At 36.7% G+C, this 25000-nt stretch overlaps 3 protein-coding genes and 1 long non-coding RNA gene across 15 annotated transcripts in view; 1 reads left to right on the top strand and 3 right to left on the bottom strand.

Moving 5' to 3' along the window:
* Positions 1 to 7416, bottom strand: part of ogdhb (oxoglutarate dehydrogenase b) — a 59180-nt gene extending 51764 nt beyond the window's left edge. For all 11 annotated transcript variants that reach the window (XM_087271290.1, XM_087271291.1, XM_087271292.1 and 8 more), the window contains exons 1-2: positions 7267 to 7416; positions 2804 to 3180 (exon numbers count right to left, since the gene is read on the bottom strand). In XM_087271290.1, coding sequence (XP_087127416.1) covers positions 2804 to 3037 — 234 coding nt within the window. In that variant the 5' untranslated portion in view covers positions 3038 to 3180; positions 7267 to 7416. The remainder of the gene's footprint in view (positions 1 to 2803; positions 3181 to 7266) is intronic.
* Positions 1 to 25000, bottom strand: part of myo18b (myosin XVIIIB) — an 880426-nt gene that overhangs the window by 38422 nt on the left and 817004 nt on the right. The gene's annotated exons all lie outside the window — the stretch shown is intronic.
* Positions 10672 to 25000, bottom strand: part of camk2b2 (calcium/calmodulin-dependent protein kinase (CaM kinase) II beta 2) — a 79404-nt gene continuing 65075 nt past the window's right edge. The window contains exons 17-22 of one of the 2 annotated variants that reach the window (XM_087271397.1): positions 23527 to 23602; positions 23216 to 23310; positions 20933 to 21167; positions 18833 to 19856; positions 17502 to 18770; positions 10672 to 11294 (exon numbers count right to left, since the gene is read on the bottom strand). In XM_087271397.1, coding sequence (XP_087127523.1) covers positions 20935 to 21167; positions 23216 to 23310; positions 23527 to 23602 — 404 coding nt within the window. In that variant the 3' untranslated portion in view covers positions 10672 to 11294; positions 17502 to 18770; positions 18833 to 19856; positions 20933 to 20934. Of the gene's footprint in view, positions 11295 to 17501; positions 19857 to 20932; positions 21168 to 23215; positions 23311 to 23526; positions 23603 to 25000 lie in introns of both variants that reach the window. The other variant, XM_087271396.1, reaches the window with a different exon arrangement.
* LOC147835187 (uncharacterized) lies at positions 11519 to 17101 on the top strand. The gene is made up of 2 exons (XR_015501619.1): positions 11519 to 13151; positions 13247 to 17101. It is a non-coding gene; the product is annotated as an uncharacterized LOC147835187 (long non-coding RNA).

Raw genomic sequence — 25000 nt, 5'->3', positions numbered from 1 at the left:
ATAATATTACATCCTTACATGAAGACAGAACTTATAGATTTTTGGGTGAATTACAGCAGTATGCTGACTCTTTTAACACAAATTGAAGTCTGAGTGTGTCCACGTTGCTCATTAACATATATAAAACAATCTTTTAATGAGTAATGTGTGAAGCGACTAAGCATGAGCTAAGATTCTGACGATATGATAACCTTGGATAAAAATATCACCGTTTCATGTTATTGTGCTCACTGCTCAAAAATATATTCTTTTTAAATGTCTGGATAATGAACAAAAAGTTTTTCCCATTTGAACACAATGTATTTTATTTTGTGAAACATTTATAATATTTTGGAGCAGAACACATGTCAGGCTGAATAATGAAAATGAATCATTGACTTCTGCTGTCACAGATTTCTTTACAATTTAAAACACCATCTTTGGATATCTTTTCTGCTGTTGTCCTAAAAAATAGCAGAAAAGCAGCATAGCAGAAAATTTTGTTGGTTTTAAAACCTTGACTTGAAAAAGGTGCCTAGAGGCAACACTGGTCTCATGATTTGGTTCTGTTGTGATTATCAACTCACGGATTCGGTTCAACTTGATATCTGTGCATCTACGATGCTTTTCGTGCACAATTTTACATTTAACTTATATTTAGACAAAAACACAATTTTGTCATCTCAACAATACAATTTTTTAAAATGATATTCAGATACAGTTGAAGTCAAAATTATTAGCCCCCCTGAATTATTAGCTGATTTTTTAAACACATTTCTAATCATAATAGTTTTAATAACTCATCTCTAATAACTGATTTATTTTATTTTTTAAACGATGACAGCACATAATATTAGACTAGATATTACTCAAGACACTTCTATACAGCTTAAAGTGACATTTACAGGCTTCACTAGGTTAATTAGGGTAAAGTTAGGGGAATTAGTCAAGTTATTGTATAATGATGGTTTGTTCTGGAGAATGTCTGAAAACAATTTGCTTAAAGGGCCATGAAACCCCCTCGTTTCAGCAGGGTGTTTTCACACCTCCACTTTGGAAAAAGTCAGAAAAGTGGGGGTGTCCAGCTCTGTTTAGGGGGGAGTGTCGGAGGAACTAAAGTGGGAGGGTGTGGGAGTGTCTATTTGGGCACGCGCGAGTTTCAGTCAAAATACACACACAGGAGAAAGAGATGGTGTTTAACCTACATGGACATCTGTAGTGGAATTATTTGCCAAATTATTAACTGGTGGACTTTAACTGCAGTTTGGCTCTTTCATTCAGGGAATTCATTCATGTCCCTCGCGACAAACGCGATATTTGATTCGAGGATCTGCTCTAAGCGTGTATTTTTCATGCAATGTTTGATACCGCACGGCGAATGACAGAAAAAAACTCCGCATTTCCCGGAAACTTAGACGCACACGGCAGGTAACGTCAGAAAGCCGCGTGTGTTAATCCGGTCACAAAATGCGGTGCTAACATGTTTGCCCTCAGTGCAATAGTTAACTTAATTCGATACGAACAAACTGAATAAACAAAGAGCACTGGTCGCTCACTTACCAAATCTGTAGAGACAGAACAATCACCAGCAACTAGAGCCGCGTCTGAAGAGAAGACTACATCCGGAATCCGGATCTCAGCGTTTGCAGATGAGAACAGCTCTCAGGTAAACAATAATCCCCCTTAGACACGTAAGTTGTTGTTGTCGCGCGTCGCGTACACTGTTAATCCACACGTGAGTCTGAGCTCTCACAGAGAGAAAATGAAAACGAAACTTAACTGCAGCAAAATTTAAAAGCAACACTTCACGCTTGTTTTGCCAACACAACGTGGCGTCTCTGTGGTGTAAAGACGGTGACACTAATGAATATTAATGAAGTTGCACAATAGAGCGCGCTGATTGGTTTGAACCAAGGCTTACTCATGCATTAATGCATCACACTGTAAGACGTAATAAGACTCACTCTGGCACAGATGCCCAGTCTGCACGCTGGAATACACGCTATTATGTCATGACCGTGACGCAGCTTCAAAAATTCGTTTCAAACAGGAAGTACGAATTTGCTTGAAATAACGCAAAAACAACCAATTTACACTTTTTAGTGAAATATAGGTGTCCTAATAGTGTTTTTAGCAGTGTGGGACACATATACGACTGTCAATAGCTCAAAAAATGTGTTTTGGTGTTTCGTGACCCTTTAAAGGGGCTAATAATTTTGTCCTTAAAATGGTGTTTAAAAAGTTAATAACTGCTTTTTTCTAGCTGAAATAAAACAAATAAGACTTTCTCCAGAAGACAAAATGTTATTAGACATGCTGTGAAAATTTCCTTGCTCTGTTAAACATCATTTGGAAAACATTTAAAAAAAAAAAAAAGAAAAAAAAATCAAAGGGGGGGCGAAAAATTCCTGCTTCAACTGTATATGATATGAAGAAAACACTCTTTTGAATCTATCAAACAAAACTCAAGTAGATCCACAGAAGAAGACAGGAGCAGGACAACAGGAACGAGATCTTAAACATCTATGATTGGTCATTGTGTTCACGTGCTCAACAGAAAGCTCTGTGATTGGCTCTAATCACGTCAGTAGGTAACAACAGGTTATAATCTTCTACTGAACCAATAGCGGAAGACTTGTCTGTGAATGGTCTGCATATGCATCCCAGTGTATTGAAGAAACTATTAATTTTGACACCCCAATCAAACATTTCATTTCTAGAATAGATCATTATGCCGATTAAGAAACAGAGTGAGTGAGTTTTAAACTGTGTCAGGATTTTAATCATCGTATCACATTTAAAAAATGACAAAGGAATTCTTCACCTTGTGCACGCTCTTGGGATCCTCCAGCCATGCGTAATACATCTCCTCCAAATAGTTGGAGCTCGTCCCATTGAGAAAAGGCTCGGCGGCGACAGGGGCTGTGTAGTTCCTGATTGGCTGAAACGTCCTCCGGGCCCCGTGCACCACCGCCGGCCTGTGTTGTGAGAAACTAGCAGCGTTCTGAGAGGCTGTGAGCGGCCGCAGTCGAGCAGCGCAAGTCCTTAAGCGATGCATCGCAGTCTTTAAAACAGCTCCACCGCCTCGCCAAACCAACAGCAGAACAAAAACTCCCAAAATCCAACAGATCCTGGACGTATTCCTCTAATGAAAGTGCTTGAACTCCTTTACCCCACTGAAGTCCTGCTCGTCCCAGGAAACTAAAGAAAACACCAAATGAGAAACGTGAATAATTGGCTAGGGCTGCACAGCACATGATATATGGTTTCAGCATGGATATGGCAATGTGCTTGTGTCTGCTATAGTCACATCACAAGATATGCAATGTTGAGTTTGCATGTTGGATTATAGTTGAGCAGGAGCCACAGTTGGGATCTGTGGGGTCGCTGATAAGTTTATCCATAATAGAGTGAACTTATTTCATCTGTCTGTGTTTTAAAAACTCACATTTTACACCTTTATCAAGATTTATGATACGTATTTTGTGTCTGTACAGTTTCAGCCTAAAACACTCATCAGATTATTTATTATACATTTCTGGGAATGAGAAATTTGAGCTCTGAGCACATTGTAGCAGTTGTTGTTGCCTGTGCCTTTAATGCTAATGAGCTGGTTCTCCCCGCCCACCGTTTCCATGTGCGTGTCAGAGTAGTCTTCAGGTAGATAAACAGTATACAGTGACAGACAAGAATGAAGCATATCTCCCTTACTACACGATAAACATTCCCAAAGGTTATTTGATATATTTGTTGTGGAGTTAATTCAAGCCTTTCTGCAATGATGAGTCTCACACAATGTCATTACAAAGTTTTTGAGCACACTCACACATACAGTACATTTAGCTTTGTGCTGTTTCTTCAATGCAAATGTGACAGGACACACGTTAGTATTCACGGCTGTATGGACAAAATAAACCTGATTTAAATCCACAAACTGGGATTGATGTTTCTTTTATAATTGGTTAAATGATTGTATATTTAGCTTGTAACTTTAATAAAGATTTATTTTATTGAATAATTCAATTACTTAAATTCCTGTATCTAAATACTGTTAGACTCTGAAGAAAATCATAAAGCACTTTTTCGACTTTTCTCTTTGCTTTACTCTATTTCTTTTAATCCTTACCATAACTTAATTTATTGCTTGCTTATTTATTTACTTGCTTATATATACACATATGCAAGCAATTAAATAAATAAGCAAGCAATAAAGCAATTTAAAGTAAGTATACTTTAAATTTGGTTATTATATTTTATGCATGATTGCCTGCGCTACAAAATCATCAAAATTAATCCAAATTACTGAATGAATTCCAAGAAGAGCTATTCAATTCATCTGGTGAAGTTGTATTAATATAGCAGAAAAACTTATATTTGCTTATATTGCAAAGCCAGAGTTTTCCAATGTAGCGCAGCCCTACACACACAAAAAAGAAATCCTGAGCATGTGTGTGTCCTGAATTCCTCTGCTTTAAAGTGAAAGTTCTCACAAAAGTGTGGATTCTGTCATTGTTTACTCACCTGTTACTTATTGCAAACCTGTTCATCTTTCTTTGTTTCTTCTGATGAATACAAAAGAAGATTTACAGAAGAATGCTGGAAACCAGTAACTATTGCTTTCCATAGTATTTGTTTTTCCTACTATGTGTGTGAATGAAGAAATCTTAAACTTTTAACTTATGTTGCTGTCTTGATGAGTGTTGTTTTTGTGTGGTTGTTGTATGTTTGTATTTGTTTTCTTAAATCCAGTGTTGAAGACAAATTTCCTTTCTGTGTCAAGCAGAACGGGCAATAAAGTTTAAACTAAAACTAACTAAACTAAACTAAAACCGTTGAGCCATCAAAACATCTTTTGTGTTTAAAACAATAAAGAAATTGTGTGAATAAATAAATAGTGTGTACATTTTCAGTTTTGGGTGAACTGTCCCTTTAAAGATTTATTGGAACTATAATACACTTGTTTAGATGGGTGTAGGGTGTATTGCATTACAGGTAACTTAAGCAATGGAATCAGATTACGTTCTACAATTAACAAGTAAGGTAACATAATTTTTTCATTCCAAGTTATTTTTTAACAAAAATAACACCTGATTCTTTATTGAGCGACTGCTCTCCTGAACCTGTATTGAAAGAAATCTTTAATAGTGTAAACATGATACCTACATTACATTAAAGCTCTAATGTAAAAAGTTTATTTACTCATCTCACTTGCACAAAATCAGTTTCAGTGTCCCTTTAAATGAATAAACACTAACATTTTACTGCATCCAATTCCTAGTCATGTAATCCAGAAAGGTTTGCTCAACCTGTTTAGGCATAAACAACATTTCCTTCAGCCTGAGGTGTATTTACATCATGTGTTAACGTCAGTGTAAAAGGGCTGTACATTTGTCAAAAATATATGTTTTTTTTTTTGTTTTACAAAATTTATGATTACAAGCAAACAAGCCTTTGAGTTAAGAGTCAGGATCTAAAAAAGTAATGCAAAAATAACAAAGCATTACATAAAGTTAATTTAACAATGCCATTACATTTAAAAGCAGCTTTCCTTGACATTGTCATTTATTTAATGCAAAGATGTCTATTTTTTATGTCTATATTTTATATATATATAGAAAGCCAATTAAATACAACAGCAGTCTTTAACGTTACAAATAATTTTTTTATTAAAAATAAAATGTTAAAACATGGGTAAAATAATTAGATTTTTTAATGAATTATAATCTAGAACAGACATGACAAAAGTAAGGCCTGCTGGCCAAAGTTGGCCCATGGTAACCTTTGATTTAGCTCGTCATGCCTTCTAAAAAGAGAGTGAGAAGGATGGGGAAGAGGTTGGGGTGCATGTTTTTGACAGTGATCGTCATTTCGAATTTAACATACCCTTTCGATTCTTTGTGTTATTACTAAGCTACAAAAAAAACGAACTAAAACTAAATGATTCAGTTAAATACTGCAAATGAATCAGACTTTTAAGATGTAATTAGTGTCACTTGACAGACGTGTCAAGTGATTAGTGTAGGCATGACTAGTGTATTCAGCATTGAACTTGTGTTATAAATGGGATTGTTTATGTTTAATTGTAATAAGTTCATTATAAACTGTTAAAAATGATAGTGCATTAGTCAATATGATTTAAAGCAACTTTTTCTCGCCATTTTTAAATATATCCAAATAAATTAGAAAATTACTCATGGCAAATTTAATATATACAGTTTGGTATATATTCGGCCCACAGCCCTAAATCAAGTTTGCTTTTTGCCCCTTTATAGGAAAACGTTTGGGCAGAATCAAGAATATTGGTCATCCATGGTCATTCAGAGTAACATATATTCATGCAGAGATTAAAAATGCACAAAAGTACAAATTGAGGTAAAGTTGGTTTTATATTCACACATTAGGACTCTTTCTCCTTTATAATATAATTTCAGAAAAGTAATGTTTGAAAATTGTAAATAGTTAACTCCTATTAGCAGCCAACGACCAAAGTACATTGTTTAGTCAGTCAAATAAACAGTGGTAAGTTTTCAAGGCTTACTTAAATGCTATTTTCGACCCAATATTCAAAGTACAATGGTATAAATAATATAGGAAGCGTGTCACGAGGTGTCACTAAACCAACATGCTAATATAGACTATTTTTCCATAGCTTCCGAGAATCAAAAAAAGTCCACATATTGATAAAAAAAAATGTTACAAGTTTTTTTAACATGAAAATATTATTGAATTTGCTCTTGTTACAGTTATGATGTATGATAACAAGCAGAAAGTGTTTACGGACCAATGACATGACCACACTGAAATGGTCTATAAAACCAACTATACCTTAAATAAAGTACAAGTGATAATTGTGAAATTGATCTTATATTTATTTATAATGGTCATGACGAATAGAATATGTAAACTAATTGCTGACTGTACCACAGGAAATGTCTCTTCTTTCCAAATAAGACAAGTAGACGGAGTGAAATGGAGATGTAACGTTAGAGTTTAATCTCTAGGCGGCAGTTTGTGTTTCAGAGTAACGGAACGCACCGGCTAGCTTCAGCTAACTCCGGCTAACAACAAAACTCTCCACAACCCATTCAAACACTCTTTTAAACCGCTAAAAGAGGCTAAAAAAGCACATTATTTCATTACACACATTAACAGATCTCTAAAACAACACCAAGCTCAGAATGCCTGTGTGTGTGAACGAGTTCTCTCCTCAGGCTGCTGACAGATGCAGAAGTGAGGCGACAGGATCATTACAGCATTAAAAGCGATATAAAGCGATCAGATACTCACTCTCAGTGCAGCAGACTCTAGTCAGTGCAGTATAGTGATATAAAAGATGATTACTAAAAGGGAAATAGTGATATTTTGGGAGCGGGTGCGTCTCGCGGCGGCTTCAGTCCAGGTAAATGAGTCGCTCGTTTCTAAGCAGCGCGAGCCTGCAGTTCTGCGTCACCAGCGCGCGCGACGTCACGAGCTCATTATGGAGCGCTGATAGGGACAAAAAAACATGGAAGGCGGAGTGGACAAAAGTCTTTTAAAGTCCGTGTGAAATCAAATTTTACAATGTTTATTTTGCTAGCGCATATTGTTGTTCTTTAGGTGAACGGGTAATCGTGCAAGTGAATCTACTGAGGAAAAAAGTGTAGTTCTGTAATCTTTAATCAACGTCTGGAGTGGCTCCTCTGATGATGCTTCAGCCACAATATTCTTAGCCACGCCTCTCTTACGGTTGATTTGATGAAAAGGAACGAAAGCCCCGCCCCTACTCAATTCGTTCCTTTCAGTTGGATGCCACCATACTGAAACAAGGGTCTCACTAATATTATAAAAGACAGTGGCTGCGTCCGAAACCGCCTACTACATAGTAGGTACTGCATTTGAATTTAAACGTAGTACTCGGCCGTTAGAAAAGTACATTCCATACAGTATGAATGTCAAAAGTATGGATGGAATTTGGACGTACTACGTCATTTTGTCATGGTCACATGACCTACCTGCGTCAGTTGTTTTTTTTTTTATCAAATGACCTCTCCGTGTCGTGTTTTGTTTATCCGTTTCACCAGCACTCTTAATTATTGATGATACAAACACGCACTTTGTGGCCTATCAATATTAAATGGATAAAAATGCTGTGTCTGGAACTTAAAATGTAGTGGAAATAATAGTAATTATTATAGTATTAACAATAGTAATAATTAATACCAGAATGGAAAAAATAACATTTAATCAAAATAACCTAATGCACTGGGTTAAAGGACGACGCAGTGCTGCAGTAGGCAGTGCTGTCGCCTCACAGCAAGAAAGTCGCTGGTTCGAGCCTCGGCTGAGTCAGTTGTCATTTCTGTGTGGAGTTTGCATGTTCTCCTCGTGTTGGCGTGGGTTTCCTCCAGGTGCTCTTGTTTCCCCCACAGTCCAAAGACATGCTGTACAGGTGAATTGGGTCAGCTATATTGTCTGTATTGTATGAGTGTGAATGTGTGTGTAAGGATGTTTCCCAGAGATGGGTTGCAGCTGGAAGGGCATCCGCTGTGTAAAAAAATGAGCTGGATAAGTTGGCGGTTCATTCCACTGTGGCAACTCCAAATTAATAAAGGGACTAAGCTGAAAATGAATGAATGAATTGGGTTAAACTAGTTGGGAAGGTGCTATATTACCCTAGTTGGGTTATATGTTATGGTATTTCTAACCCAACTATTTTAACTGAGTGCAAACACTCTAGAATACACAGGACGTGTCACTCGTATCTTTTTAAATGGAGAAAAGTGTAACAATCAATATGGTTACTAAAGCCCCGCCTACTATTTCAGGAGCCAATCATCGATCGCTAAATGGTGAATAAAGCCCCGCCTTCTAGTACAGGAGCCAATCATCGATGACTATAGATTAACAATTCTCCAGAGGAGAGTCTCGGGCCAGGCCTGAGTTTCTGCAGAGTTTGTGTAATTTGGTTGTTTATGAAAATGAAACTAAAGAGACAGCTGTTTTATTTTATTGTTGATTCCTACTATGAAATTCAGTTTTGTAGATTTGATGTTTCCCATGCAGACATAATGCCCGATCATACAGCCAGAGGGGCATTTCAAAGATGGCCGCCGAGTGAAATGACTTGCCTTAAAGAAGAGGTGTCCAAACTCTGTTCTGTAGGGCCCGGTGTCCTGCAAAGTTTAGTTCCAACCCCAATAAACCACACCTGAACCAGCTAATCAAGCTCTTTCTTGGTATATTAAACCTTCAGGCAGATGTGCTGAAGGAAGTTGCAACTAACTGTGCAGGACACCGGCCCTCCAGGACCGAGTTCGGACACTCCTGCCTTAAAGGGACTTTATTATCCACAAATAAACAGGATGTCTGACATCTGTATATCCCTACATCCCACTGAATCACAAGTGCATATACAAATCTTCACATGTATCACTAAAAAGCTAAATCCAGCCCTTACAGAACAAAATTGAACTTTAAAAAAAAATCATACCATATATTTTCATGTTTCTGAAATAAATGTATATGACTAAATTAGCACTATCCCATAAGCTAATATAAAGAACAACACAATATGCAGTTATTTTATAAGGAAAATAGAAAAAAAAACATAAAGAACACGTGGGCTTGCGGACCAAATAATTAAACAACTAAAATAATAAACACAACAAAACATTTAATGTATTAAAAATATTAATAATTTTTGTTTTTCTGATTTAGAAGCTTTAATAACAAAAAAAGCCACATGCTTCAGTCAAACAATGTATTTGTGCACACACCATTTAATACTATTATTATATTAAAAGTATATTCTACCACATATACAGTATTGAATATGGTGATTATTCACATAACAAATACAACCATTATTTCCAGGAAGAGACTACATGTTATATACAGTGAATCGGGACAGATGTTTGACTTTTAAACTGTTAAAAATGTATTATTTGTTCTTTGTTCTGAAAACGTTTTCAACAGATTAGAGGAATAAAACATGTGACAAGTCTTACATTATGTAAAAGCATAAAACATATAGCATGGAAAAATAACACTGGATAATACGTTTCATTATATGTTATCTGAATATGTTATTATTTATATGCACAGGAACCAAAAGCTATAAAAATAACCACAAACAATAAGCATGCACTAAAAAAATCTCTGTAAATTAAGTTTTACATATTTTGTGATGCAATTGCATTATGGGATCTTGATCCTAACAACTTTTAACCTTTAAAATTAGTAAAAAGGGACTTTTATGAACATGTTTATTAGTTTAAAGTGATGTATTGTGTGGGCTGCTGTTGTATATTACGCTAAAAACACCTTATAATAAACTGCCAGCACATTTTCAACATCAAATACATCCCATAATGCACTTCACTATGGTAAATAAACCCAAAACACTTGAAATGCAGAAAGTTTTCATGAACAGATGTATTTTACAGCATGTTAACAGACATCATTGCTTCACCTGGACAAGAGTACAGTACATTAGTTTCTACAGAACTCGGACGTCTAGTGACTCAGATGTAAGACTTTAGCACAGTTGCGAAATAAATTTACAAGCTGTTTTCCCATATCTTATCAGCGGGCAGCTTGTCCTCCCTGTTCATTCAGATAAAGCTCTGTGTGTTTGATAGCAAAGCACCGCGTCAGCAGGACAATATAGCTCTTAACTGCTGGAGTATTACAAACAAACAACCACCACATGTGTTCAGACACAGCCTTTTATTGATAATACTGATAACAACACACTTCTTAGAGAGCACACTTAGAGAAATAAACACTTTGGAAGATCAGGTGTGAATATCAAGGAGAAAAAGCAGGAGAAACAAAGATTTTAGAACAACTTATACAGAATAAAACCACATTATGCCTATGCAGGATTTCAGATTATATACAATCAATAATAATAAACGCTAGAGAGACATTTTTAGAAAAACATCTCACATTTTTAGAGATTTAAGTAAAAGTGTTTTTAAAAAATGAGGAAAAAATGTGAATATGACAAATAGTTTATTGACTTGATGTTGTAAGAGCAGCAATATGAACACCATTAGAGAGAAACACACACACCGGATTATATTATTGGCCAATTTGAATTAATGAGACGCTCCTCAGTGTATTTACATCAATAACCACATAGCTCAATACGTTTGCTAGTGCATTAAAAATAAGTGAACTCCTGGAGATCTTGTAATTTTATGCATGCTTTGTCAATGTAACAGTGTGGTAAAAAGCGCCCCCTACAGGCCGCACCATATCTGAGAAAAGCATAATAAGGGTCGATTAAATATCATTAAACACATACACTCTCAAAAATAAAGGTACAGGAGCTGTCACTGGGGCAGAAGCTTTTCAAAAGATGCATATTTTTACCCAAAGAATCCACGGTGGTATCTCAAGGGTACATATTAGTACCCAGCTGTACCCAAAAAGCTCCTTTGTGGTACCATTATGGACCCTTTAGGTACAAATTGGTACCTTTTCAAAAGGTACTACCCAAGTGACAGCTCCTGTACCTTTATTTCTGAGAGTGTATTAATCCCCTATTTATGAGGGGTCGCCACAGCGGAATGAACCGCCAACTATTGCAGCATTTGTTTTACACAGTGGATGCCCTTCCAGCTGCAACCTAGTACTGGGAAACACCCATAAACACACACACACACACACACACACACACACACACACACACACACACACACACACACACACACACACCCATACACTAAGGCCAGTTTAGTTGATCAATTCCCCTATAGTGCATGTGCTTGGACTGTGAGAAAACCCACGCAAACACTGGGAGAACATGCAAACTCCACACAGAAATGACAACTGATCCAGTTGGGGCTTGAACCAGCGACCTTCTTGCTGTGAGGCCTTCTTGCTAACCACTGAGCCACCGCGCCGCCCTAAATGGGTTTATTCATTCATTCATTTTCATAGTCCATTTATTAATCTGGGGTTGCCACAGCGGAATGAACCGACAACTTATTCAGCATATGTTTTACGCAGCGGATGCCCCTTCCAGCTGCAACCAATCACTGGGAAACACCCACACTCATACACTACGGTCAATTTTAGCTTACCCAGTTCACCTATACCACATGTGTTTGGACTTGTGTAGGAAACCAGAGCACCCAGAGAAAATCCACACCAACACGGGGAGAACATCCACACAGACAACTGACCCAGCCGAGGCTTGAACCAGTGACCATCTTGCTGTGAGGCCACAGTGCGAACCACTGAGCCACCGCGCCGCCCTAAATGGGTTTCGTTCACACAAACATTAATTCTTTCCTCCTTTACTTGTGTATCCGTTGAACACAAAAGAAGATATTTTGAAGAATGTTGGAAACCTGTAACCATCGACTTCCATTCGTTTTTTCTTACAATGATAGTTTGGTTAGAAATACTCTAACATATAACCCAACTAAAGATTAATTTGAGCAAATTCCCAACTATGGGTTATATTAACCTTACTAATTACAAATGCAACTATTAACAGTGCTGCTGTTAGTTTAATAATTAGGGCTGTGTAAATAAATAACATGCAGTTTTAAATATATTGACAATGCTTTATTTACACTACACTTTAAGTTCCAGACACAGCACTTTTATCCATTTAATATAGATAGGCCACGAAGCACGTGTTTGTATCATCAATAATGAAGAGTGCTGGTGAAGTGGATAGTAAAAACACGACACAGAGAGGTCATTTCATAAAAAAAAACAACAACATTACAGTGTTAGAGCTTAAATAAAATGTTATAAAGCAAAAACAACATTGCACATGCATATTAATACATGCTGTTCTGTGTCAGCTAAATCAGCTGACTGTTGAAATTTAAATTGTTTAACCCAACTGGTTGAGTTATTAATTAATAGCCCAATAAAGGTTAAAAATAACCCAGCAAAGCACTAAATATTTTTAACTCAAGCATTGGGTTAAATAAATAACTCAATGGTTTTCAGAGTGTGGTAACCGGTTTTCAATTTTCTTCAAATCATCTTCTTTTGTGTTCAACAGATGAAAGAAACCCATAAATGTTAATAAAAACCTTGAGGGAGACTAAATAGTGAGTAAAATGTATTTTTTGAGGTGATTTGGTAGTTAATTAAGGTCTTTTTTATAAACCGATTCATTCCACAATAAACACACATGCATTAAGCGACGCTGCAATTGACCCGTACGCTAACAAACATGATTTTACCTTTGATTTGGGCTCAACCAACACTGCTCAAACAACAACAACAAACGCCTTTACAAGAGCATGCTGTACAGTCAGAGTAATAATCATCAGCATATTTATAGACTAAAGTAGCCATATGCACTTACACAGCTCAGATTCACCAGCATTCAGTATAAAACACACAAGCGCTGTCATGTATTATTGTGATGTTCATGCAAATAGTCACACGTATAATATGTCAACACTATAGCGGAGGATTTACAAGATCTGTTCAATTATCAACAGCAAAACTAAACACGTGTGAGAAATGCAGCTCAGCGGTCAGCTGCAGAAGTAAAACTCATTCATTTTCTCTGTATGAGCAGTTTATAATAATTAATAAAGCTGTAGAAACTGACCAGCTGAACATTTTAAAAAGTTGTTAAATTCAACCAATCACATTAAAATTGGTCTTTAGCTCCACCCACTTCCATGAAGCACAGCGAATGACGCCAGTGAGTCTCGCTATACACTTTCATAATACTATTTTTATATAAGTACACACATATCACCCTAAAATATATTTAGCTTCTATAGGTACAAGAAACTATTTAAAAAATATTTTAATATTTCTGTGTTGTTTCTGTTTATCGTGTCATGTGCAATGGATCATGGGATTTTAGTTTTTGCCTTATTTAAAGTGCACCAGGCAAATTTTGCACCAAATCAAACATGCCGATAACTTAACATAACCACGCCCATTTTTTAAATCTCCACTGTAGTTATAGAAACGCCGCTTACTGATTGGCTGCAACTGTGTTTTTTCAATCAGTTCAAATTTTGCCAAATGATGTTGATATGTGAAAGCACCAAATCAAAAATACCCGCAACTCAAGGTGACCACACCCCTTTTAATAGCTCCAATAGTTATAGACATGCCCCTTATTGCTGATTGGCTGGAACTCTCTTTAGGGATACAGTCCAAATTTTGCCAAATGATGTTGATATGTGAAAGCACCAAATCAAAAATGCCCATTACTCAACATAACCACACCCATTTCTGAAATCTCCACTGTTGTTATTGACACGCCCCTTACTGCTGATTGGCTGCTGATGTGTTTTGGGATACAGTCCGAATTTTGCCAAATGATGTTGATATTTGAAAGCACCAAATCAAAAATAATCAATATGACCACGCCCCTTTTAATATCTCAGATACAGCCATAGACACGCCCCTTACTGCTAATTGGCTAAAATTATGTTTTGGGACTCCCAACGTATTTTTTCAAATAATGCCGATATGTAAAAGCACCGAATAAAAAATGCTCATAATTCAACATGACCACGCCCTTTTTTCTTTCTCAGCTCGTTATAGACACGCCCCTTACTGTTGATTGGCTGCAACTGTGTTTTGGGACTTTTTACAGTGTGAATTTTGCCAAATTATGGTGATATTTGAAAGCACCAAATCAAAAAAAACCACAACTCAATATGACCACGCCCCTTTTTATATCTCTGCTATAATCACTAGACACGCCCCTTACTGCTGATTGATTGCAATTGTGTTTTCGGACTTAGGCTGAATTTTGCCAAATGACGTTGATATTTTAAAGCACCAAATCAAAAATGTCAAATACTCAACATGACCACGCCCCTTTTTATATCTCTGCTATTATCACTAGACACGCCCCTTACTGCTGATTGGCTGCAGATGTGTTTCGGGACTTCAAATTATGCAAAATGATGTTGATATTTAAAACTACTAAATCAAAATGGCAACAACTCAACATGACCACGCCTCTTTTTATCTCTGTGCTAGATATAGACACGCCCCTTACTGCTGATTGGCTGTAACTGTCTTTTGGGATACAGTCCGAATTATGCCAAATGATGCTGATGTGTGAAAGCACCAAATCAAAAAATGTCAACATGGCCACACCCCTTTAAATGTCTCTGATATAGTCATAGACACGCCCCTTTCAGCTGATTGGCTGCAAGTGTGTCCAACACTGAGGTCAAAAGCATTATTTAGATATTGCTTAGTGCCTCTTTAAAGGCGTGTCTCTTTTTGTTAGATATTTAACGCTTAATAAGCTTACTAATGGCTTGATTCTTTAATTAAGACTCATTACAAATCCCTAAGGGAAGAATGAATGGAGAAATACTTCATTAACCAGCACTGCTGAATCAATGAGTGTGCACTAATGCACTGTATAACATCGGATGTCACCATGCTGACTGTTGATGATGTTGCATCGGTCACTATTTACATGAAACTGCAAACTACAAAATAAAAGTCACACTTCTGAGAAAAAATAAAGCAATGCAAAACAAAGGTCACGTGACTTCAGCTGGCGGCCCACATTCAGCAGGAGAGAGGTTTTGAACAGCACATCAAAAACAAACTAATTTTCACAAAGTCAAAGCACTAACAGATATAAAACATTCTTATAAATCCAAGAAGATTCAGACTGTGTGTTATGGCTTTTTTCAACACTTTAAAATAGTGGCTCTGCTTTCACATTCAAGGTATCAGTGCAAAACACACACACGCATTCACACGCCTTAGGAAAGAGACATTTACAACCTCATAATTACCACATTTATCAAAAGTTCCTGCATGTACAGAACAAAAAAAAAATAAAGAAACAAAAAATAAAGCATGAGTCACAACAACGCTCCTGTGATGAAGGTGGAGACTCGTTAAAATTCGTCTCGTTAAGGTTGCCATGGTAACCAGAATGGCTATTTAAATCTCAAACGCTCTTGTTTTCTGATGCTCTACATTAAAGGCCCATAAAAACACATACAATGCTCTCTCAAAGCGCATTTCACTAATCGAACAGAGAATTCAGATTTGACTTCAGAAACACTTCATTCAATCAAATACACATCTTACAGCAACTCTAATATGAGCAGATCAGCATTGACAGTCTTCAGCTGCTGCACATCATCACTAAAGTAGGATTACCATAGTAAAAACATTCATTTTCAGCCGCTAACAACAGCTCCAAGGTTTTTAAATGCTTTGTTAAACCTGTCTACTAGCATTTATGCTTATTTTGGGGGATTTGTGCAGAAAAAAAATACATTACCCATGATGCTGTATAAAATTCCACCAATCCGAGTTCAAATTAGTAAAGTGCAATTTTTTAGCTCCGCCCACTTCTATGAAGCACTGCACATGACAAAATCAACTCAGTTTACTACAAAATATGCACATATACGTACATGGTTTCAGTATTTTCAGACGGCATCACTGGGATTACTTAATGGGAGTAGGCGGGGCTAAAAATCTTTTTTGGTGCATGTAGCAACTCTCTGATTGATGGATTTTTTTCACAGCATTTTGGGTATTGTAGTTTTTATAACGCAGTTCATTGATATTAATAATTAAAATAAATTAGCAAAAATAAATTAATGAGTATATGGATGTTAAATGTTGTTTACTTTATTCTCCAGTCTTGTATGTTTGTCTAAGTTTCATTAAATTCTGCGCTTCAAATTAATATTTATAATATTGTAATTCTCCTCAGATCTGCTTGCTTTAGTTCATGGATTATTACATTTTTTTTATTTTAAATTCCGCATTAGAATAAAGAATGTAAACAATACACCCAGGAACCAAAAAGGTCTTTTGTTATTATGAGTTTAAATATACTTGTACATTTTTAATTATTAAGTAAAATATGTTATAATGTTAAAATAAGTTACATTATAAAATATGTAATGTTGAACGGGAATACAAGCAAAAACTACATTACCCATAATGCCTTAAAAACTACACATCAGAGAGACACATGCATACATACATTTACATTTCAGTATTTTCAGCTAACATCACTGGCAGTTCTTAATGGAGGTGGGCGGAGCTAAATATATTATTGGTGCATGTCTCTGATTGGTGGAATTTTTCATTTCACAGCATCATGGGTAATGCGGTTTTTTAGCATGTATCATGCAATTTATTATTACGAATTTAAATATCTTTGTAAAATTTCAATATGAAAAATTAAAATATGATTGTTGTAATGTTGTGATTCCCCTCAGATCTGCTTGCTTTGGTTCATGGATTATTAATCTTTTAATTTTGAATTATGCTTAGGATAAATGAATGTAAACAACATTTTCAGGAGCAAAAAAGGGCCTAAAAGTGCGCTCTATGAAGTGTTTAAGAGACAAACTGCTCAGTCAAGGAAAATCAGCTTAGTTGTTGAACCTGTCTAAGTGCAATAATTCTTATTTTAAAATATTAACAATGAACTGGAGAATACATGCAAAAAACTACATTACCCATAATGCTGTTAAAAATCCACCAATTAAAGAGACACATACATACTCATTAACATTTCAGTATTATCATATTACCTCACTGGCAGAGCTTAACAGAAGCGTGTGGAACCTGTTGCATGTTGTTTATTGCAACTGTCTGATTGGTGGATGTTTTCTCTGATTGGTGGAGCATCATGGGTAATGTAGTTTTTTTGGAAGCCAAAAACAGATTTACATCTCAGTGATATGATGATGTCAGCTGCCTCTGAGAGATTTGATTCTGAATCACCTGATCACACAAACACCAATCACAGAGATGGAAAACCACGGAGGCTCATCCGTGTAAAACTTTAAAACCTGCACATGCGCCATGCTGCCAAACTAGACTTCAGTTTACACCCTAAAAAATAAATTAATAAACTGATAATAAGCCATGCTTTAAAAAAGAGATCAAAACAATAATCAAATATACAGTCTCAAGTACAACAGCAACACTCTGATGGAAGTAATAATCATTATGCTAGTCGTAACAACAGCGATAGATACAGTAATAATAATTATAGTAATTTATTAAAACATGATCTACTGTATTCGGGAGCACCTGGGCAAGTGACGCGCAAAGGATTGTGGGTAATGAAGGCAATGGTGCGGATAATTTTAACTCTAGTCAGGAGTCTATGGCCGCTGTCCTGGTGTAATGATGGTCAATCGGGCCGGTCAAAGGTCAGGGGTGACAGCAATGCTGTTTGAGAAGAAGCCAGCAGAAAGAGAGAGAGAGAGAGAGAGAGAGAGAGAGAGAGAGAGAGAAGAACTTTGATTGTTTTAATTTATTGTTATTTATTATTATTGTTTTATCCTTGAATGTCGATTGCTAAAGATATTGTTTATTATTATTTATTATTATTGTTTGATCATAATAACTGTTTTTATTCTTCACCACTGCTTTTCATAAGTTCTGTTTAATTAAAGTAAACATCAAAAATCAACATGGCAACACATACAGTTGAAGTCAGAATTATTCACCCCCCTGTTGATTTTCCCCCTAATTTCTGTTGAACCGAGAGCAGATGTTCATCAACACATCTGTAATCATAACTGTGTTAATAACTCATCTCTAATAACTGATTTATTTTCTCTTAGTAGTGATGACAGTAAATATTATTAGACTAAATATATTCTAATATTATTTACTGTCATCATAAAAAACTGCTTTTCTTACTAAGATTTTTTGTCTTGTTTCTGGTCCAAATATCTAAAAATTCTTATATCAAGAAGCATTTTCTAGGCAAGCAAAACATATGGTCTTGTTTTCAGAAATAATACGCCAAAATTAAGTGAGTTTTTCCTTAAAACAAGCAAAATAATCTGCCAATGAGGTCAGCAAAATATTCTTATGTCAAAAGGAAAAACAAGATTATTTTGCTCACCCCATTGGCAGATTAATTAATTTAATTTTGGCATTTTATATCTTAAAACAAGACAGTATGTTTTGCTCGTCTAGGAAATTCTGCTTGATTTAAGAGTTTTTAGATATTTGGACTAGAAACAAGACAAAAAAGTAAGAAAAGCCTTTTTAGATCAAGACACTAGTGTTCAGCTTACAGTGACATGTAAAGGCTTCACTAGGGTAATTAGGGTAAAGTTAGGGTAATTAGGCAAGTCATTGTATAACAGTGGTTTGTTCTGGAGACAATCCAACACTAATATTGCTGAAGGGGCCAATAATATTGCCCAAATAAAACAAATCAGACTTTCTCCAGAAGAACAAATATTAGAGGAAATACTGTGAACAACTCCTGAATCTGTTCAACATCATTTGGGAAATATTGGAAAATAAATCAATTTAAAGGGGGGTGAATAATTCTGACTTCAACTGTTTGTACTTTTTATATAAGCCAATACACTAATATGAGCCTTTTTGTATTTATAATCTGTAAATGCATTAATCAGCGTTCTAATAGTGTGTTTTACAGTGTGTTATAGTGCAGCGGTCCTCAACCTTTTTATCAATGTGGACTGGTAAACACTTGACAGTTTTACCACAGACCAGGATTTGGGGGAACGGATGGACCATCAACGTTTTCTCAGAGGATGACAAGCTGACAAAACATTGCTGTCACTCTGATACAAGCTTTATTAATGGAGAAAATTACAAAGCTCTGCAGTGTTTGGGAAAACTCACACTATGCTGAAAATGGTTGGAAACCAGCCTGGAAGTGGCCCAAACCCCTCTAAAACCAGGCTGGTCGACCAGCTAAAACCAGCCAACCATCCAACCATCCAAGGCTGGTTTAAGCTGGATTTTTCAGCAGGGATTTGAATTGAATTTGAGAGAGAGGCATAGAGAGAGAGAAGAACAGACAGAAAGAGAGACTATCGGCTTCTAGGCTGGAGTTTTCAGAGTGCCGGCGTCCCATTGGTCCATCATCTATGATCCACTGCAGAACCGCTCTGAAATACAAAACCCCAAATCAGCTGAAGCATGCTGAAAAATAAACATAATATACTAAAATATACAAAAAAAAATAAGTATAATAATTATAGGTGGACTATAATTTCGACTAACTAATTTCAAGAGGAGCACGCGCTTATGCTTGATAGCACCTGGTCCACATTAGCTAACACTGATTGACCAATCAGATGACTCCTTAACCACTATTAATAACCAGAGTATCTTACTTCAGCCATCTCCAGTCGTCTTTGTCTTGGGTGTCATGCTCTGCGCACACCCACGACGGCGCGCGCACACAGAGACACACACAATGACAGAAACAGGACAAGACAGAGCTAGTTTCCAGACTCTGCCACCAAAACAAGAATTCACAAGACCAGAGTGGCAGAACCCTGACACAAAGCAGATCAACATAGAAGATTATAGTAACTGAAACAGAGTTCGTCCTGTTTTCATTTCACGATTGTGAATTCGGGGTGCTTTTAAGTGTAATTTTTAAATAAACATTGCATTGTGTAAATAGTATTTATTCATAAATTGTGTAGTATTCGGATGACTGTCACTTTAAATTAAAATGAGATTGTGCTCTTTTTAGAAGAGGGCGGAGCTATAGATGTAAAACAGCACAGAGTGTGTTGTGAGTGCTGGTCAGGTGTGCATGTGCACTTCAGAGTGAGTGAGTGCTTGATGCTTCTGTCAGTCTATGTGGCTCCTGTCTCTGTTCATCTAGAACTCCACATCTATAATCCTCTTAGTCTATGCTGACATCATCTTCAGCAGCTCAAACACTCTAATGGCCAATGGACAGACGGCTGCTTCTCACTCAGGACTGCTGTTTATGCTAATGAGCGAGATATGGGCACTAGTGGGCGGGGCTTTCCCCCTCTGATGACACGTACAAAGGGAGAATGTCAATCAAAGTGTTTCATTCATCAAGTCTGATTAGAACAAACACAATTCATTCATGTTGACTATTAGAGGCTGGAGATGTTCACACACTGCTGACACACAACTGGGTTTAAACCCTGTATTAAAAAGATTTTTGGATAATAGGAGCTCTTTAAAGTGGCCTCACCTTCACTGCAGAGGAGCCGCTGGAGCGCCGGAGCAGTGGAAGTGAATGTTCTGCCATCTGGATTCCCGGCGGTGCCACACCCGCGTCTCCTCTGATTGGCTGCTGCGTGGGAGGCCCTGGCCATCCACAAACTGTGTCAGGCGGATGTAGGCGATGCAGGCGCCATCTTCACCAATCAGGTGCACATGAGGGTTCAGGATGGTGGTGTGGATGGGTTTACTGTTCTTGGAAAGCGCTGACAAAAACACACAATTATTCATGACTTATTCTAGAATTGTGGGTACATTCAAGCATTTTCCATTCATTTTCCATTCATATCAAACTGGAATGATATACAACTAATGTAAAATGTACTGTAATTGAATTATTATTAACGTAAAATAACAGTGCTGAAATGCTAAAGCGATCTTTTGATTCTGTTACAAATTACTGTTTAAATAACTTTTGGCTGACAATATCAGAGTTGACGATATCAGAGTTGGCGATATCATAGTTGACGTTATCAGTTTACGATAACAAAGTTGACGATATCAGAGTTGACGATATCACAGTTGACGATATCACAGTTGACGATATAAGAGTTTACGATAACAAAGTTGACGATATCAGAGTTGACTATATCAGAGTTGATAATATCACAGTTGACGATATAAGAGTTTACGATAACAGAGTTGACGATATCACAGTTGACGATATCAGAGTTGATGATATCAGAGATTACGATAACAAAGTTGAAGATATCAGTTTACGATAACACAGTTGACGATATCAGAGTTGATGATATCACAGTTGACGATATCAGAGTTGACGATATCAGAGTTGATGATAACAGAGTTGACGATATCACAGTTGACGATATCAGAGTTTACGATAACAGAGTTGACGATATCAAAGTTGACGATATCACAGTTGACGATATCAGTTTACGATAACAAAGTTGACGATATCACAGTTGACGATATCACAGTTGACGATATCAGAGTTGACGATATCAGAGTTTACGATAACAGAGTTGACGATAACAGAGTTGACGATATCAGAGTTGACGATAACAGATTTGACAAAATCAGTTGATGATAACAGAGTTGACGATATCAGAGTTGATGATATCATAGTTGACGATAAAAGAGTTGACGATATCAGAGTTTACGATAAAAAAGTTGACGATATCAGTTTACGATAACAAAGTTGACAATATCAGAGTTGACGATATCAGAGTTGACGATAACAGAGTTGACGATATTAGAGTTTACGATATCAAAGTTGACGATATCACAGTTGACGATATCAGTTTACGATAACAAAGTTGACGATATCAGAGTTGACGATATCAGAGTTGACGATAACAGAGTTGACGAAATCAGAGTTGACGATATCAAAGTTGACGATATCACAGTTGACGATATCAGTTTACGATAACAAAGTTGACGATATCAGAGTTGACGATATCAGAGTTGACGATAACAGAGTTGACGATTTCAGAATTGACGATATTAGAGTTTAGGATAACATAGTTGACGATACCAGAATTGACGATATTAGAGTTGACGATATCAGAGTTGACGATATCAGAGTTTACAATAACAGAGTTGATGAAATCAGAGTTGACAATATCAAAGTTGAATATATCACAGTTGACGATATCAGAGTTTACGATAAAAGAGTTGACGATATCAGAGTTTACGATAAAAGAGTTGAAGATATCAGAGTTTACGATGTCAGAGTTGACGATATCAGAGTTGACGATATCAGTTTACGATAACAAAGTTGACGATATCAGAGTTTACGATAACAGAGTTGACGATTTCAGAATTGATGATATTAGAGTTTAGGATAACATAGTTGACGATACCAGAATTGACGATATTAGAGTTGACGATAGCAGAGTTTACGATATCAGAGTTGACGATATCAGAGTTTACGATATCAGAATTGACAATATCACAGTTTACGATATTAGAATTGACAATATCAGAGTTTACGATATCAGAATTGACAATATCACAGTTTACGATATCAGAATTGACAATATCAGAGTTGACGATATCAGAATTGACAATATCACAGTTTACGATATCAGAATTGACAATATCAGAGTTGACAATGTATTTAAAGATAACTTGATTAATTTGAGTTATTATTCAAAACTGTTTCAATGAAACATGAAGGAGTTTTACATTGGAGATGCTAATTATCCCCGTAATTCTAAAATCAGCCATGATTAAAACTGGCATTTTCATTCAGTATCAACTGATGTCAGTGTTTGTGCCTGAACACACTTACAGTTCTCGAAGTAAAATCTGTGGAAGTCCATTCCCTCCACCAGGTTCCCCAGAGCCTCGGGTTCGAAAGACGTCAGCCCTGGGTCACACATTTTCCTGAGAAAACGGCATCATTATTGTGCATATTATTATTATTCATGCGGCTGCAATTACACACGGGCAGCCTAAAGTGACATTTTATGCTGAGATGCAACACAACATTTTCAAATAAGCATCACAGACGATCATTTTCAGATCTTGTCTTGTATATAGCAATTTTTGAGCCAAAATGGCTTCCATTAGTATGATGTAAATGAACGTAAATGAACTTACGCATAGGCCTCAAAGTCTCCATTATTGAGGCCTTCTATCAGCTGCTCGGTGATCTTGATGATCTCCTGCTTGCGTGCTGTTAATAAAACACACAGATAAGACACAGACATACACAAATATAAAAAATACGATCATGAATAAGCTGGATATAAATCAATAGTCATTCAAACATCTTTCCCAAAGCCTCTCGACTTGATGGTTGGTCTCGCGCGTCCGCCATGTTTGTAGTTTGTTTTCACTGTTTACCCAAGTTTGTAGTTCCAATCTAATTTAAGTCCAAAGTGCTATGTATTGTGGGTAATATTGGCGGTTCGAGTACAGACGCTTCTACAATTCACCATGCAGGAGCCTTTGGTGTACTGTTTTCAACATACTGCAGTTTGGGACACATTAATTCTATTTTCCAATACTAGGATGGATGGTATGCTAATTGAGACACAGCAAGAGACCTATAGAAGAGAGCAGGGGCGGAGCCCAGAGCTGATTGGCTGACATAACTAGGGAATTTAATAGAACTGATATCCAGGCTTTTCCCTATTGAGCGGAAGGAGAAGGTGGAGAATATTGAAGAGAAAAGAGGACATGCAAGGATGGAGCACGCTTCAATCTATTACAAAAGCGGAGCCATTGACAAGACAGGATCTCCCTCTTTTCCCGGAGACACAAATACACTAAAGGTGCCCTGAACGAGTCTCAGAAGAGGCAGAATTTAATCCAGCGCTTCTTATGAAACTGACAGAAGCGCACGAGGCCTCCGGGTCACAGAGACACAAAATACACACTACACTACACACATTCACACCCACACCCACACACACACACACACACACACACACACACACACACACACACACACTACAGTTTCACATCTGTCATATACGAGGAACTCAAACTTCAAAGGTGAACCAAAGGTCAAAGATGAGGTGTGTGTGTGTGTATGTGTGTGTGTGCAACTGTTATGCAAATAGTCAAATAGCAAGTCTCTCTTACAGTAATACATTAGATTAGTCAGTACCAAAGACAAAACTGAACAACAAATCTGACAAAAAAAATGAAGATCACAGTCCAGAAATGACTACACACATGAATATGCTAGTGAAAATATTAAATATAATTTTAATAAACAGGAGAAATCAAGAAAAAACTTAAAAATATCAAATTTAGTTGAGATTTTGTAGTAATGTACTATATTTCTATTCCTAAAGATGTTCACCCCATGGTCTTGATAGCCCCACCCCAAAATAACTGATAGCTCCGCCCTAACAGACTGATAGCTCTGCCCTAAAGGACTAATAGCTGCCGCTTAAAGGAATAAGAGCTCCACCCTAAAAGACTTAAGCTGCGGTCACACTAGAGTTTGTGTGTGCGAAACTCTGTCGTATGGCGCTGCAAAAAGGGGCGGGATTAATCTAGCTTATTAGGCACTTAAAAAAGCAAGCAATTGCTCCATGGTTTAAATTTCTGTCTAGAGATG

Source organism: Danio rerio, chromosome 10 (genome assembly GCF_052040795.2).
Source record: "Danio rerio strain M-AB ecotype USA chromosome 10, GRCz13ab, whole genome shotgun sequence".
NCBI classification, from domain to species: Eukaryota; Metazoa; Chordata; class Actinopteri; order Cypriniformes; family Danionidae; genus Danio; species Danio rerio.
Note: the sequence above shows the minus strand (reverse complement) of the source record. Positions and strands in the feature narration are given on the sequence as shown.